Raw genomic sequence first — 17382 nt, 5'->3', positions numbered from 1 at the left:
ATTTCTCCAGTTTCCTTATTTCCCCTCCCCCCACCTTGTCTCAGTCGGTTCCCTCAACTCAGCACCGCCCTCCTAACCTGCAATCTTCTTCCTAACCTCTCCGCCCCCACCCCACTCCGGCCTATCACCCTCACCTTGACCTCCTTCCACCTATCACATCTCCATCGCCCCTCCCCCAAGTCCCTCCTCCCTACCTTTTATCTTAACCTGCCTGCCACCCTTTCCTCATTCCTGATGAAGGGCTTATGCCCGAAACGTCGAATTTCCTATTCCTTGGATGCTGCCTGACCTGCTGTGCTTTAACCAGCAACGCATTTTCAAATATTATTTTCACTAGTCAATATTACTAAATATTTGCTATTCTTCTATATCTACAAATTATTATTACAAGTCTGAAATTAAAATGGAAGAAATGATATTTCATTGTTCCAATTTCAACTTAACATTGACAATCAATTTTGAGTGTCAACCTTAGAGAAGATATTTTGACTTTGGAAGGGGTATGGCAATAGAAATCATGCCAGGTTTAAAAGGGCTAATTTATGAAGGGATTCACACTAACTTGTGCTGGATGTAGATTAGATTAGATTCCCTACAGTGTGAAAACAGGCCCTTAAGCCCATTATGTCCACACCGACCCTCTGAAGAGTAACCCATCCAAACCCATTTCCCTCTGACTAATGTATCTAACACTATGGGCAATTTAGCATGGCCAATTCACCTGACCTGCACATCTTTGGATTGTGGGTGGAAACTAGAGCATCTGGAGGAAACCCACACAGACAGGGGGAGAATGTGCAAACTCCACACAGACAGTCACTCAAGGCTTGAATCAAACCTGGGACCCTGGTGCTATGAGGTAGCAGTGCTAAACACTGAGCCACCATTTCACCATGTAGATTTTCTTGCTGAGCTGGAAGGTTCATTTTTAGGTTTGTAAATGATATTAATTTTGCTTGTTGTCTGCATTGGGTCTTTCAAGTTCATTAACTGCTATTTTAGTGTGTTGGTGAGGTTTTGGGCTACCAAGGGGTCGGAGTAATCTGGCAGTCATTTTGAGATGTCTTTGATGAAGGTGAGAGTGGCTCGGGTTTCTGGACGTGTTTTGTCTGCTTGTTTGGGGTTGTTGCTCAGAAATCAGCAGACTATTCTCATTGGATTACCATTCTTTTTGAAGATACTGTATAGGTGAATTTCCTCTGCTCTGCGTAGTTCCTCGGTGCTGCAGTGTGTGGTGGCTCTTTGAAATAATGGTCTAATGCAGCTTTGTTTGTGGATGTTAGGATGATTGCTCCTGCAGTTCAATAATAGATCTGTATGTGTTGTTTTCCTGTAGACACTGGTTTGAAGTCCCCCATTGGCTGTTTGCTCTACTACAACATCTAGGAATGGCAGTTTATTGTAGTTTTCCTCCTTTAGTGAATTTTATACAGCACAGAGGAACTATGCAGAACAGAGGAAAATCACCTATACATTGTATTAAAAAAAACAGGTATTCAATAAACATAGTCCACTGATTTCAGAGTAACAACTCCAAACAAGCAGACAAAACATGCCCATAAACCCTAACCACTCTCCCCTACATCAAAGACATCTCAGAAATGACTGCCAGACTATTCAGACCCCTTGGCAACAAGATATCCCACAAATCCACCAACACACGAAAACAGCAGTTAATGACGTGAAAGACAACAAGCAAAACCAATGTCATTTACAAAATACCATGCAAGAACTGTAACAAACACTACATTGGATACTCAGGCAGAAAACTAGCCACCAGGATACGTGAACATCAACTAGCCACAAGAAGACATGACCCACTCTCACTACATACGGATAAGGAAGGACACCACATCTATCCTAGGGCAAGCCAAACAGAGACATGCATGAGAATTCCTAGAAGCATGACATTCCAACTGGAACTCTAACAACAACACATTGACTTGGATCCCATTTACCACCCACTGAGAAAAAGAACAGGAAATGACATCACCATAGGAAATGATGTCAGCACAGTAAATAACATCACCAACCCTAGGAAACTTAAACATATAACTAGAAAGAGGGCTACAGCATCAGTGCTTCATTCAGGGGTTCACTGATGATGTTATCGAGTATGGTGATGAAATATCTGAAAACAAACTTTCCAGCTCAGCGAGCAAACCTACATCCAGAGCCTCAACCTGAACCACAAATCTTCTCAAAATTCATTAGCTTGTGCTGTAATCCCTTAAATTTTGATGATTGATTGGTGTGCTAATCAAGGTATTTAAGATGATTAAGAGATTTAATTGTGTTGATAAAGACTTAAATTATTTCAACTGGTTGGAAGATCTAGCCCAGGACAACATTCTACTACATCAATTAGAGATGAAATTAGGAAGCACATTTTCTAATAACATATAGAGGAAACCACATAACCTTAACGTCAATTTTTTCACAAAAAGGCTGTTGATGATGGGTAAGTTGTGATTTTAAAGACTGGTATTGATTGATTGGTGTTTGTTATATGAAAGCTTCAAGGTTGATGAAATGAAGATGACCAAGTATAAGTCAGCCATGATTGGATTGATGGCAGAACAGGTTTGAGTGGCAGAATAGCCATATCCTATTCCTATACTTCTAAACCTAGTTAATCAAGATAAGAAGGGTAAGTAGCAACATGTCATTGAAGATTTTCTTGTTTGTGTTTTGCAGGGGAGATAACATCAGATGAGCTATGTGGAAAACCCTATCTTCCTAGGCATGGTACCTGCAAAGTGCCCTGTCCATCTGACTGTGTTCTTAGTGAATGGTCAGAGTGGTCAGTTTGTTCACGCTCATGTTCCAGCAAAAATGCAGAGGGCAAGCAAAGCAGATCCAGATATATTATAGCTTTAGCTGGAGACGGTAAGCACGTATGTCTTCAAAACTTTTAGCAGCTGTTCAAAAGTACTTTTCACTGTGAACAAAATAAGCTTTGAAATGGATTTTAAATAAATATAATAATTTGTAACTTATACACTTACTTGTGGATAATACTGTGTTAAAAAACCCTTCATATCCTGAAAACAATGTTGACAGATTCAAATCCTGATTTTGGTGTTGAGCTGGGTCCTGTTGCTTCCGAGACCAGGTCTACATCTGAGCCTGATTCCTGACATATTTTTGACTCTGAGAGATCAATATGAGGACAGCTTGTGTTTTGAGATCTAAACAGAAACTGGTTAGCTCACTTCATTGCAATAACAACCGAGTTCCCTGAATTATTCTTTCACTTGTTTATGTTATCCTGATGCCCCTTCAAGCTCTCTATGGCATTCCCTGCCTCTTATATTCCCCATGCCACTCCATATTCCTTCATACCCTTATGATGCTTCCATAGCTTCCACAGTCAATAACCCATTATTCAATATGGTCAGAATACCTTTGAATTGACAAACACTTACCTCTATTGGTCAAGTGGCCATCATGCAGAGACACTTCATACTGAAAAAAGTCATTCATATAAAAGTTATTCAAACAAATAAATCACCTCAAATGATCAATCTGTTGTTAACAAAAGATGTATACCTATGTGAACTTCACGCATCATTTAAATCATGGCCTATGTGATGTCAGGAGTTTTCCAATTCATGATTTTCTACAGTGTTGATTACATTATGGTACTTTTTCCAGCAGGAAAAGTACTCTAATGCATACCAGCACCTGATACTGGTCAAAGTAATCGTCAACTTACCATTTCAGGAGAGATGAATCACTATGATTAAATGCATCTTTGTTAAAATACAACACTTAAAGGTTACATTTGAATTCATCTTTATATTTAACACTTAATGATCAGGATATTCATGACTCCTCAGTGACAAACTCTCCATTTGGGCATTGATTTTAGGGCTTATAAATTCCATACCAACATATCAAAGCAACTATGTGCAGTTCAAATCTGCTTAAGGCACAATTCCGATCTCAGAAGAGGTGTGTGAGGGGTCGTAATCAAAGGAATTTCTGACACTCAGAAAAGCTGCACAAACAGAGCATGGGGCAAGGAAGGGAGTAGAATTCCATTTTTGCAGTGAGAAACATGAAGGCTTTCACTTCCCTAAAACGATTTCCTCCTCCATGGGAGATAAAAGGCCAGTTGGATCCTCTCGATTTTCTAAAGTGTATATCAACTCTTTTTAGTTTCAGAAGTGCATTATAAATTAGAATTTTTTTTTCAGTGAGCATCATTGGCTGGGCCATTACTTATTACCCCATCCCTTTTTGCACTTGGGAAGGTGGTGGTATGTTGCCTTCTTAAACTGCTGCAGTTCATTTGGTGTAGATAAAACCACAAAGTTAAGGAAGGAGTTCCAGAATTTTGACCTAGCAGCATTAAAAAAGCTGTGATATATATTTCCACATCAAGATGATGAGGAATTTAGAGCAGAACTTGCAGAAGGTGGTGTTCTCATCTAATTGCTGCCTTTTATCCTTCCAGATAATAATGGTTGCAGGTTTGGAATTTACCAGTTAAGACCTGATACCTATTTTGTGAAGATATTGAAAACAATGATTTCTTGAGCAACAGTGAGCATCGTCCTGTTCATCATTGAACATTTGAATATAGAAAACCATATCCAGCCCATCATGTGTACATTAGCTGTTTAGAAGAATGATTTATCCAGTATTACTTGTCAAGCCTTATCCTTTGCACATTCATCCTTTTCAGATAATAACTAAATTTCTCTTTGAATACCTCAATAAAACCTACCTTCACCGTAATCTCAGACAATGAATTCTCGATTCCAACCACTTGCTGCATGAAAATGTTTTGCTTCATATTTCCACTGATTCTTTTGCAAAATCTTTTAAATCTGTGCCCTCATGCTCTCAGTCATTCTGCCATTGTACACTTCTATCAAATCTCCTCTTGGCCTTCTCCTCCAAAGAAAACCAGTCCACCTCTTTACTCTTTCTTGGTATCTTATTTCCTCAACCATAGAACCATTCTGTGCAAGTTTTCTGCAATCTCTCTGAAGTCATTACATCTTTTCTTAAGTGTGCTGCTCAGAAATAGATGCAGTTGATTAAAGCAGTCCACTTGGTTGGCATCATGTCCACAAGCATCCATTTTCTCCACCACCAATACTCAGTAACAACACTGTGTGCTATCCACAAGATGCACTGCAAAAATTCACCAAAGCTCCTTAAACAACACTTTCCAAACCTACACCTACTTCCAAGAACAGCAGGTACACAGGAATGCGACCACCTGCAAGTTCTCCTTCAAGCCACTCATCATCCTGACTTGGCAATGTATCACTATTGCTTTATTGTCAGTGGGTCAAAATCCCAGAATTCTCTCCCTAAGAGCATTGTGTTTCAGGAACATAGCTCATCACCACCTTCTCAAGGGCAGCTCAGGACAGACAAATAATGCTGGCCAGCCATGGACATCCACATCTTATGAATAAAGATTAAGAAGTGTTTGAAACTTTATTATCTTCATCGGTTAAAAGAGAATTTCAAGGTATTTGAAAAAAACAGGAAAATGAAATCTAATAATTGAAAGATTTCAATCCTCAAATTGTAGTAGTATAATAAAAGCTGTCCATTCAATTTATTAAATTCTAATTCCAATTTCAGTCCAGTTTTTCTGCTGTAAAACACACTCCATGTATTAACTTTTTTTTGATATTATTTCCAGTGTTACATGTGCAATCAATGGATGGTTTTTGTTTGAATGTTCTGAACTAGAGATAGCTTTTATGATACAGTACAGTTTGTCTTCAGCTACTATTCTGCTTCAATTAGTCTTTATTCAGCATTCTTCGTTCATCAATAACCTGTGTCCGTGATCCCTGTAGCTATAAAATATTACAGAAACATTTGGGTTGGAACAAATTGCAACCAAGGGCCACAGCTAAAATTATAAACCTTCAGAACAAATATCATGTGAACCTGCAATTTCGTCACAGCTCATAGCTCTTTCTAACCCAACTGTTATTTGATATAGTAGTTTGGCTATTTTGTACTTGAAAGTAATTACAATACTGTAACATCTGGTAAGGCTCTGAAGCCTGCTATTGTTCGCAATGATCTGCAGTGTGAGTCCTTTGAAGCCAACAGTAATTCTTATGATACATGATTGGATAAAGGCTATACTATTTAAATAATATATAGAACATAGAACATTACAGCACAGTACAGGCCCTTTGGCCCTCGATGTTACACCACCTATCAGACCAATCTGAAGCCAATCTAACCTACACTATTCCACATATGTCCATATGCTTGTCCAATGACGACTTAGATGTACTTAAAGTTGGCGAATCTACTACCATTGCAGGCAAAGCATTCCATACCCTTCCTACTCTCTTCATAAAGAAACTACCTCTGACATCTGTCCTATATCTATCACCCCTCAATTTAAAGCTATGCCCCCTCGTGCTCACCGTCACCATTCTTGGAAAAAGGGTCTCCCTGTCCACCCTATCTAACCCTCTGATTATCTTATATTTCTATTAAGTCACCTCTCAACCTTCTCTCTAACGAAAACAATCTCAAGTCCCTCAGCCTTTCCTCGTAAGACCTTTCTTCCATTCCAGGCAGCATTCTACTAAATCTCCTATGCATCCCCTCCAAAGCTCCCACATCCTTCTTATAATGCGGTGACCAGAACTGTACACAATATTCCAAGTGTGGCTGCACTAGAATTTTGTACAGCTGTAGCATAACTTCATGGTTTCGGAACTTGATACCACTATTAATAAAAGCTAAAACACTGTAGGCCTTAACAACCCTGTCAACCTGGGTGGCAACTTTCAAGATCTGTGTACCTGGACTTCTGCTCATCTACACTACCAAGAATATTACCATTAGCCCAGTACTTTGCATTCTGGTTACTCCGACCAAAGTGAATCACCTCACACCTGTCTGCATTACATTCCATTTGCCACCTCTCAGCCCAGCTCTGCAGCTTATCTATGTCTCTCTGTAACTGACTACATCCTTCATCACTATCCACAACTCCACCGACCTTAGTGTCATCTGCAAATTTACTAACCCACCCTCTACACCCTCATACAGGTCGTTTATTAAAATGACGAACAGCAGTGGACACAACATCGACCCTTGCGGTACACCACTAGTAACTGGACTCCAGGATGAACATTTCCCATCAACCACCACCCTCTGTCTTCTTTCAGCAAGCCAATGACTGATCCAAACTGCTATATCTCCCACAATCCTATTCCTCCACATTTTGTACAATAGCCGACTGTGGGGAACCTTATCGAACGCCTTACTGAAATCCATATACACCACATCAATATGGGGTACAATTATGCCAAAGGATAGAAAGGGGGCAATATTACTGGAAAATGTGTGAGTATATTATTAGAAAATGGCAGAATTAATTATAATTAAAATGCAGTCTTATGAATTCAACTCACACATTGTGAATTTTGGACTTAAATGTTTGTTTGGCTGAAGAAACTACTGAATAAGATTTCAGTGGAAATTAATGTCAGGACATGGTGCTGCATGTATTGGGTTTGGAAATGGAATCATTCATGTCTGAGAAGAATAATTCATATGAAGAAAATCTTTCTAGTCTGTTCAATCTAAGATTGAAATTGTATAATGATAAATGAGGGAAGTAACAAAATTAAGCTTGTTTCCAAATAATGGCTGATTTGGTTAAGGCAGTACCACACTGACCACAACAGACCAATGTTTTTACCTGGATCTCTGGTATTAGTTAATCTCATTTAGGTAATGTTAAGAGTGTATAATAAGTGTCTAGGAGTTGGGGAAGAGAAAAATCATCTGGGTTTTCTGGAGTGTAGGAATATTTTACCACTGAAAATGAATTATGGGCAAGAACAAATGTGGCTGTGCATCTTGGTTGGATACCTTTCATGATATCCAGAATTGTCTCCCTTATTTTTTTTGTTGACAAACAAAGAAGCTGTGACCTGTTCATTTCTTGCAGGCTTTTAATACACAGAACAAAATTAATCTGCAACATGAGCAGATAACTTTTCATGCATGCAGCCCATTTACTGAACTTCAGCCATTACAAATTAGCATTCTGCTGGGCTGTCATCTTACATGGTTATGTGTTCTCTTTGCCACTGTGAACAGAATGCAACAGATTTTCCATTGGCAGCAAGCATTATGTATTATCCATCACCCACAAAGATGCTGCCTTTTTCTTGAAGACAAAATACCAGCTGCTACCTTCCCACTTGGTCTCACATATTCTTGACAGAGAACAATTATTCTGACTGCATGAGTGGTTTCTTTATATTGAGGCAGCTTAACGCAATCAGTCTTTTGCCTGGTACATCTATGCTATCCTAGTAGGCTGCTTAGCACAGTATGATGTTTTCAAAAGCAGCTAGCACGAGTTTCTTGCAATGACAGTGTGGCTGTTTGAAATTTTTTTTAACTTAGCCATTCATCAAAGTGAAGGACATTGGTAGTTCGGATGGAGCATTTTCTACTTTGTAGTAACAATGACTTTCAGACTTGTTTGTGAATTGAAATCATATCTACTAATGACAGTAGAGGAATCCTTTGGTAAGTTGCTCCTCAAGTGCAAAAAACTCATGACTGATAAACAGAACAGGGATAAGTAATTTTAAAAGCTATTCAATTATTTGTTGTTTTTTTTTACACTAAAATGAATGTTTGTCATTGTTGGAAAATAGAATTTTCATTTGGGGTAGCCAACAGCCATTAATATTAGATTTCCTCAGGACAGGGGCACTGGGACTAAATGACTGAAAAAACCTTCCTCCCCATTTGCAAAAAAATGTGCTTGAACTTTCAAACCTCATTGGCTTGCAGGTGTTCATCAGTGTGCAAAATTTATTTTTTAAACTAATTTTGTTGTACCTACTTTAGGGAGGCAGCTATTTTGATACCAAGTTACATCATATGATAAGCATTGTGTGAAGTAGAAATGGGCAGAATCCTTTCTGTCTATGGTGAGATTTGTGGCAGAATCAAATGAGAAATCCCATGAGACCCATTTTGATGTCAGGAGCAACTCAAACTACCTTTTCTACTTTTCACAAGCAGTGTCCTCACTAGGCAACAACGAGTTGCCAATTGTGGGCAATTATTGTTTCTTCAAGGCTTTGTTACTGGCTCAATCTGCCTCATTAATATTCTGTTTTTTTTTACCAAATAAGTTCAATGTCGAGATAACTCTATGCGGAAGCCAGTTCAGGAACGTGACAGATTCAGCTTATTGTTGCTCTGAATGAATTTCCTGTTAATGAAACTCCCATAAGGAAGCTATTATAGGGTATAATCCAGTCACGTGCACACCTCCTCCATGGACTTTGGCATCCAGCATCAACCAACCCTTCATAACCATCATGGCACCTCTCTCTCTCTCTCTCTCTCTCTTTTACACTGGTCATGTGTTCTGGAAGTGCAGACCTGCCTTGCGGAACGCAGCATCACTAACTGGTATTGGAAGGCTGCACCAGGGACACTTTGCAAACATGGACATGTATGCAGCTCAAAGAATGGACCAGACTGCATTTCAGGGCTGCAGTCTTAGCACCCATTCACTTAGCTGGCAACATACAAGTCTTATCTTGCTGTGCCAATTAATGCAGTCACGAAACCAGGCAGCTTGCCTTGCTGGTCAGCATTCCTCAGTCAAGAGGGCACACAATTTGCTATTCTGCAGTGTGCTATGTCCATCTCATAATTGTTCCATGTGCCACTGGCTAACATGGCAAACATACTGCATGTGCAGTAAGCAAGCAACCACGTCTTACTATCTTTGGAAAGTAGTCATAGTCATACAGCATGGAAACAAACCCTTCGGTCCAACCAGCCCATGCAGAACATAATCCCAAACTAAACTAGTGCCACCTGCTGCTCCTGCCCATATCCCTCCATGCCTTCCCTATTCAAGTAATTATCTAAGTGTCTTTTAAAGACAATTGTAAAGGCACATGGGCAACATGGTCACTCAGTGGTTAGCTCTGCTGCCTCACAGTGCCAGGGATCAGAGTTTGATTCCCCCCTCGGGCAACTGTCTGTCTGGAGTTTGCACATTTTCCCCGTGTCTGTATGGGTTTACTCTGGGTACTCTTGTTTCCCCCCACAGTCCAACGATACGCACGTTAGGTGAATTGGCCATGCTAAATTGCCCTAGTGTTAGGTGTATCAGTCAGTGGTAAATATAGGGTAAGGGATGGGGCTGGGTGAATTACTCTTCAGAGGGTTGGTGCGGACTTGTTGGGCCAAATGTGCTGTTTCCTCACTGTGGGCAATCTAATCTAAAAAAATGTTGAACCTGTGCCCATATTCACCACTTCCTCAGGAAATTCATTCCGCACACGAACCAACCTCTATGTAAAGCATTTACTCCTCATTTCGTTTTTAAATCTCTCTGCTCTTACCTTAAAAATATGCTTCCTAGTCTTGAAATCTGAAGGCAAAGAACATTACCCCTATCTATGCCCCTCACGATATTACAAACCTCTTTAAGGTCACCTCTCAACCTTCTACCCTCCAGTTTAAAAAAAAGGTCCCAGCCTGTCATTATAAACTTCCATACCCACCCTTATTGAAGTTCATTGAGACACCCATCAGTCAAATTTTCGTGCCAGTCCTCTGGATTAGCCACAATCAGATATTAGATTAGATTACATTAGATTAGATTACTTACAGCGTGGAAACAGGCCCTTCGGCCCAACAAGCCCACACCAACCCGCCAAAGCGCAACCCACCCATACCCCCTACATTTACCCCTTCCCCAACACTACAGGCAATTTAGCATGGCCAATTCACCTAGCCTGCACATCTTCTGTGGGAGGAAACTGGAGTACCCGGAGGAAACCCACGCAGACACGGGGAGAACGTGCAAACTCCACACAGTCAGTCGCCTGAGTAGGGAATTGAACCCGGGTCTCAGGCGCTGTGAGGCAGCAGTGCTAACCACTGTGCCACTGTGCCGCCCATATCTGCTTTGGCTGATTCTAGTCAGAGAATTGCTGTCTCTATAGTCCAGGGAGTAGGTTTGTTTTGTTCTATAGTGACCCGTCCAGGGAGTTAGGGCTAACACAGTTGGTAAATGTACAATAACCAGACAGGGATCATGCAAAGAGATGGGCCACTGTCAGACCATCATGTTCATCCACAGCAACTAAGGGTAAAGGGGGTTGGATGGATGGGACGAGGGTAGCTTCTACTGTGGAAATTAGACTCAGCAAGTTAATCTTTGTCTCTGTGGGGAGGGACGAGTAAAGTGTAGGGGAAGGGAGATTTACAATTGTGGAGGCATTGGTGGTGATCTGTCAGGAATCACTGGAATCGGAGAGGATCCCAGATGAGTGGAAAATGGCCAATGTAACACCCCTGTTTTAGAAGGGAGGGAGGCAGAAGATGGGAAATTATAGGCCAGTTAGCTTGACTTTGGACACTTTGTAATATTTTAGAATCCATGATTAAGGATGGGATTACAGAACACTTGGAAATGTGTCATAAAATAGGGCTAAGTCAGCATGGCTTTGTCAAGGGGAAGTCATGTCTGACAAATCTGTTAGAATTCTTTGAGCAAGTAATGCACAGGTTAGACAAAGAAGATTGATACAGCACAGCAACAGGCCTTTCAGCCCTCTGAGCCTGCACCAACATATTTTGCCCTTCCATACATAGAAATTGTCTTCACTTAGAGAATCTGTATCCCTCTAGACAAAGGGGAGCCAATGGATGCGATCTATTTGGATTTCCAGAAGGCCCTTGACAAGGTGCTGTACAGGAGTCTGCTAAATAAGACAAGAGCTCAAGGTGTTAGAGGCAAAGTACTGACATGGACAGAGAATTAGCTGACTGGCAGAAGGCAGAGTGTAGATAAAGGAATCTCATTCAAGATATGGAGGCTGGTGGCTAGTGCCTTTCTCCAGGGGTCAGTGCTGGGACCACAACTATTTACATTATATGCTAACAATTTAAACAAAGAACCTGAGGGATTTGTTGATACGTTTGTAGATGCCACAATGATAGGTGGAGGGATAGGTATGTTGAGGAAATAGGGAGGCTGCAGAAAGATTTGGACAGGTTAGGAGAGTGGGCAAAGAAGTAGTAGATGGAAGACAATGTGCAAAAATGTGAGGTTATGCCCTTTTGTAGAAAGAATAGAGGTATAGACTGTTTTCTAAATTGGGGCAAGCTTTGGAAATTTGAATCAGAAAGTGAGTAGGGAGTCCTAGTTCAGGGTTCCCTTAAGGTTAACATACAGCTTCAGTTAGTAATTAGGAAGGCAAATACAATGTTAGCATTCATTTGGAAAATGCTAAAATACAAGAGTATTGTTTAGCTGTTTAAATATCTGATCAGACCCCATTTAGAACATTGTGAGCATTTCTGGGACTGGGATCTAAGGAACAATATACTGACATTGGAGGGGGTCCAGAGGAGGTTTACAAGAATGACCTAAGAATGAAGAGCCTGTGACAGGAGGAGTAGTTGAGGCCTCTGGGACTGTACTTGATGGAGTTTTGAAGGATGAGAAGGGATCTGATTGAAATGTACAGATACTGAGTTGAGGAAGGATTTCTTCAGCCAAGAGACTGGTGAATTTGTTGAACTTATTGCCATAGAAGGCTATGGAGGCCAAGTCATTGAGTGTATTTAAGGCAGAGATAGACAGGTTCTTCGTTATTAAGGGGATCAAGAGTTACAGAGAGAGTTGTTCCGAGAGAGGGAGGGAGGAGGCAGGGCAGGTGGCATGCTGGGTTAATGGTGTGGAGGGTGAGGCTGAGTGGGAAAGATACTGAAGCCAATACTGAGAGTGACAAAGCATGGCCCTTAGTGGAAGCTGGGTGAGTAGCAGAAGTAGCGTGAATGTGAGGTAGCTAAGAGAGGAAAATGGCACTTACCCTGGCATAGCTGAGAAGGTCATTGACTTACTTTTGACTTAGCTGGTCATTCCTCCATCTCCTGGTGACCCCCTTGACCCAGGTTGCAATTCAGACCAGACTGATGGGATCTGGTGGGATCTTCTGATTCTCCAGGAAGATGATTTCTCTCCTTTGGCCCACCCTGTCTGGCAGGATCACCATGTCCCTGTTGAACAATCACAGTGTCATCTTCCACTTCTCCATCATGCTCAGGTTCTGTCTACCAATGTGCAGGGCAGCTTCAGATTGCCAATGGTCATCCAGGTACACAGCAACAATGGGACAGACTCAAGGGTTGTCTATCTTTTGGCAGCTATCCACTCAGCATCAATTTGTTCTAGGAACGATTTGGTCAGGTGAGGTAGGGTACATAGTGAGACAAGCTTGGTTAGATAGAACAAAAATGTCATCATGCCTCATTGTGAAAAATCCTCCAAAAACTCAACATAATTCTGACTTAATCTAAAAAGCATAAGATTCAACTCTAAGTTAACATAAGCTCAATTGCTTTAGCAGCAGTGTAGCTTGAAGAGGAATGTGGATTATAGATATTTTTGATCAACCTGACTAAAACGTAAGAGGTTGAGGGGGTGACCTTACTGAGATTTATAAAATCATGAGCAGCATAAACAAGGTGAAGGGCAAGGGTGTATTTCTGAGAGTGGGGAGTTCAAAACTTGGGTGTTTTTCTCCTCTCACCATTTTTTTATAGTGAGAGGAGAAAGTTTTAAAGAGGACCTGAGGGGTAACCTTTTTACAGAGACTGGTTTGTGTGTAGAATGAATTGCCTGAGAAAGTGATAGCTGCAGGTACGGTTACAATATGTAAAAGTTATTTAAATAAATACTTGAATAGGAAAGATTTGGAGGGATATGGGCCAAATGCAAGAATGGGACCAGTTTAGTTTGGGAACATGGCTGGCGTTTGACTGTAAATTTGTTTCTATGCTGCATGATTCTATAACACTTTGGATAGGTTGGGGCTTGAAGCCAGATCTCTTGGACAAGAGATAGGGACATTGCCACTGCATTGTAAGTCTTTTTTTTACAGTTAATAATGGCTAAAGATAAAAGTAATGTATAAATAATACAAGTCAACATGAAGCAACAAACATATTTCAATTGAATAAAATGTTGTTTTTAAACCCAGGGTTGGTACTGGCTGAATAACCAGTGAATGGATTATTAAACCAGATAATAGTTATTGTGCTACTTAATAAACACTTTTGTATTCTGTTAATGAACTGGTAAAGAACATACACACAATTTTCTAAATGGACTATTACAAACCTGTTAATGTTTATATAATTTCATATATTAACAATTTATCAGGCTGTTTAACTGAAACTATACTTGCAATTTTATTTTTAAAAAAAATTAACATTAGTAATTTAAATATATCTACAGATAATTTGTTAATGGTCTTTCCAAGGATACATCTGTAACTTGATAGGCTATTTATGTACATATCAGTGATTTGCTGAATTGCTTAAAACAACTGTAACTTAATAATGGTCTATTTTAATGTGAAATTTCATGTTGCTGAAAGCAGACATAAGTGTACAGCTTTAACCTATGCATGGATTATGATATTTTTACTTCATGGTATCATTTTAGGAAAATGGTCTTTTTCACATAGATCTGCACTGAAGGTAATCAACATATGTGAATTAATCAATGATAATTGAAATACACCAATTAAGCATGAGTATGATTTATGAAGAAATTGTTATGAATACAGATACAATAAATGTTTCTACATTAGGTATTCTCAAAATTTATGAAAATGGATGATTCCCTGTGAAATGTTGTTTATGTATCTTCTCTGGAAGAATTAAAAGCTCCTTTACATCCTAGGTGGAAATCCTTGTCCTGGTAGCCATGCTTTGCAAGAATGGCGATCTTGTAACGAGCATAGCTGCATGGTATTCTATTGGGATACATCACCATGGTGTCCTTGCAGAGAAGACACAGCAGTAATGTCTCTCAATGCTACAATCAGTTGGAATAATGAAGCCACGTGTTCTGTGGGCATACAGACTCGACGGGTGCTTTGCATGAAAAGCAAATTTGGACATGTTACTCCCAAAAGGTATTAGTATTTTCTTTTCAGAGTAATAACTTAGATAAGCTATTAGTAATAAAGAAAATAATTCTCACTGAGTCTTGTCTGTTGTTGAGATTTAATAAGTTGCCATTTGTGAAGGTTGTTGCTGCTCCACCACAATGTTTTTAAATCATTGACTCATAAAAAAAAGAGGTAAGTCAAAAACCTTAATTTAGTTTGACTTTGTGTGAAGACTTGTACTTTTGTGCATTCTGCCCAACCCATTTTGTTTCACTTTTTCTTATTATATCATCCTAACACAGCACAACAATATGGAAAAGCCTATGGACTGAATTATTTATCGGACTACCCCATTCTTATTCAGAGTTGCCTCGCACTTTTTGTTTGGATTTTACCAAACGTTAGGCAGACTCTATCAACTCCACAGAAAAGAAGGTTTAGCAGAATCTTGGAGCCATTTTCTGTGTGATCTCCAATAAGATCAGTAGATTAGCAGCTGAAGATGCTAAAATACTTGTCAGAGCTTTCAATGCACAATGTCTTAAACACATTTAGGAACCTGCATAGGATGCAGAATGGATTCTAAAGTCTCAGTTGAAAATTGAAATGAGGCCTGCATAATTTCAGACTGACTCTGAGGGATCTAAATCCCAATGGATTGGAAGAGCCAGCTATTGTAAAATGGGCTTCAAAGATGCTTAATAGACCTGCTTTAAAGTACAACTTCTATATGTTTAATAAATGGGAGAATCAATGCATAAAATCAAAATGCATTTTTTTTTGTTGGAAAGAATGGAAGTTTGCAGCTCAGGTTCTTTGAACTTTAAGTTCCTAATGCTTTTGAGAAGATTGAGAAGTAAGATGTTTTACATGGAAAAGCAAGGGAAATCAAAAACATAAGTCCACCTAAACTATCTTAATATCCTGTAGTGAAACAACATTAACAGAGATGAGGGAACAAGTTATTTGCTTTTCCTGCTGATCAAAACGAAGTGCAGAACATTGAAAAATCTGAAGAATGGGAGAAAAAAATACATTACAGCTTTCAAAAATAAATTGCAACAGAAAAAGGAAACTAAAGTGAGATCTGATAGCATACTCTCTTGTCGCATTCATTCAATTCCCTTTGATGTTTGCTATTTATCTTCGACACTGTTAATTTCTATTTTTCTGAAATGCAATCCTTGTTTTTGGGCACTTTCTCAGTGTTCTGCAACTTTTTCTGGATTCCTTCCTACTCTATTGCTACTCATGCACTATAATGCTAAAATATGCCATCATCATGACAGCTTTCTTATGAAAACAGCAAGTTGGCTGTTTAATGGCTTTTAGCAGAAGGCAACTTAATCTTGAGGAATAGCATCTTATCTTTCAGTTAGACAGTTTGTAGCCTCTCAGACTCAGTAGTGAGCTTAAAATGTCAGATCATAATCATTATATCCACTTGTTAAGAGAACAGTTGTTTATAATAAATCTGCTATTCCTATTTATATCTTGTCCAGACTGATCTTTTGTTTCTTTACCTGTGCCAATAGCATCCATTTTGCTTTGCAATAGTGTCATTTTTGTCATTCAGTCTCTAATACCTTTCACTCAATCACAGATCCTCCCATTTATTCTTTCCTCCCCTTCTTCCTTTTCCATGAATCAGTACTTAAAATTTGGTTACATCTCTAATTTTTTCCAGTGCTGATGAAAAGCCATGACAGAAATACTAATTTTATCTTTGCTCAGATGTTGCCAGATCTACTATTTCCTGCATTCTGTGTTTGATTCAGATTTTCAGACATTGTAGCATTTTGCTTCTATGGGTGGCATGGTGGCTCAGTGGTTAGCACTGCTGCTTCACAGCAGCAGGGTCCCAGGTCCCAGCCTCAGGCGACCGTCTGTGTTGAGTGTACACATTCTCTTCATGTCTATGTGGGTTTCCTCCCACAGTCCAAAGATGTGCCGGTCAGGTGAATTGGCCATGCTAAATTGCCCGCAGTACTAGGTGCATTAGTCAGAGGGAAATGAGTTTGGGTGGGTTACTCTTCAGAGGGTTGGTGTGGACTGGTTGGGCTGAAGGGCCTGTTTCCACACTGTCGGGAATATAAACATTAACAATATTATTTTAAGTTAATTGTTTAACCTAGCTAACAGAAATTGATTGCATATTTTCAGTTGTAATTTCCAATTAATAACACAGGTAAAATTAATTTTGTATGTCAAGGGTGTTCTGAATAATAAGCATAATATATTTTAAGTTCATCCCATAGAAAGTTTATTTTTGAACACATAAGCCAGAACTTGTTTATTTAACATGTATTGGAGAGAAACAAAGATCATCACAATGACAGCCTAATAATGACACACCAGCACTAATGGACAACACATTAAAATGTCATAGACAATCTCTTAATCATACTGATGAGTT

General features: G+C 39.5%; 1 protein-coding gene across 1 annotated transcript in view; it reads left to right on the top strand.

Moving 5' to 3' along the window:
• The window catches only part of thsd7ba (thrombospondin, type I, domain containing 7Ba), a 578787-nt gene that overhangs the window by 160153 nt on the left and 401252 nt on the right, over positions 1-17382 (top strand). Inside the window, exons 7-8 of the mRNA XM_060827743.1 lie at positions 2698-2889; positions 14756-14990. Coding sequence (XP_060683726.1) covers positions 2698-2889; positions 14756-14990 — 427 coding nt within the window. The remainder of the gene's footprint in view (positions 1-2697; positions 2890-14755; positions 14991-17382) is intronic.

Source organism: Hemiscyllium ocellatum, chromosome 7, assembly GCF_020745735.1.
Source record: "Hemiscyllium ocellatum isolate sHemOce1 chromosome 7, sHemOce1.pat.X.cur, whole genome shotgun sequence".
Classification (NCBI taxonomy): Eukaryota; Metazoa; Chordata; class Chondrichthyes; order Orectolobiformes; family Hemiscylliidae; genus Hemiscyllium; species Hemiscyllium ocellatum.
The sequence above is the reverse complement of the archived record's forward strand: the minus strand, read 5'-3'. Positions and strand labels throughout refer to the sequence as shown.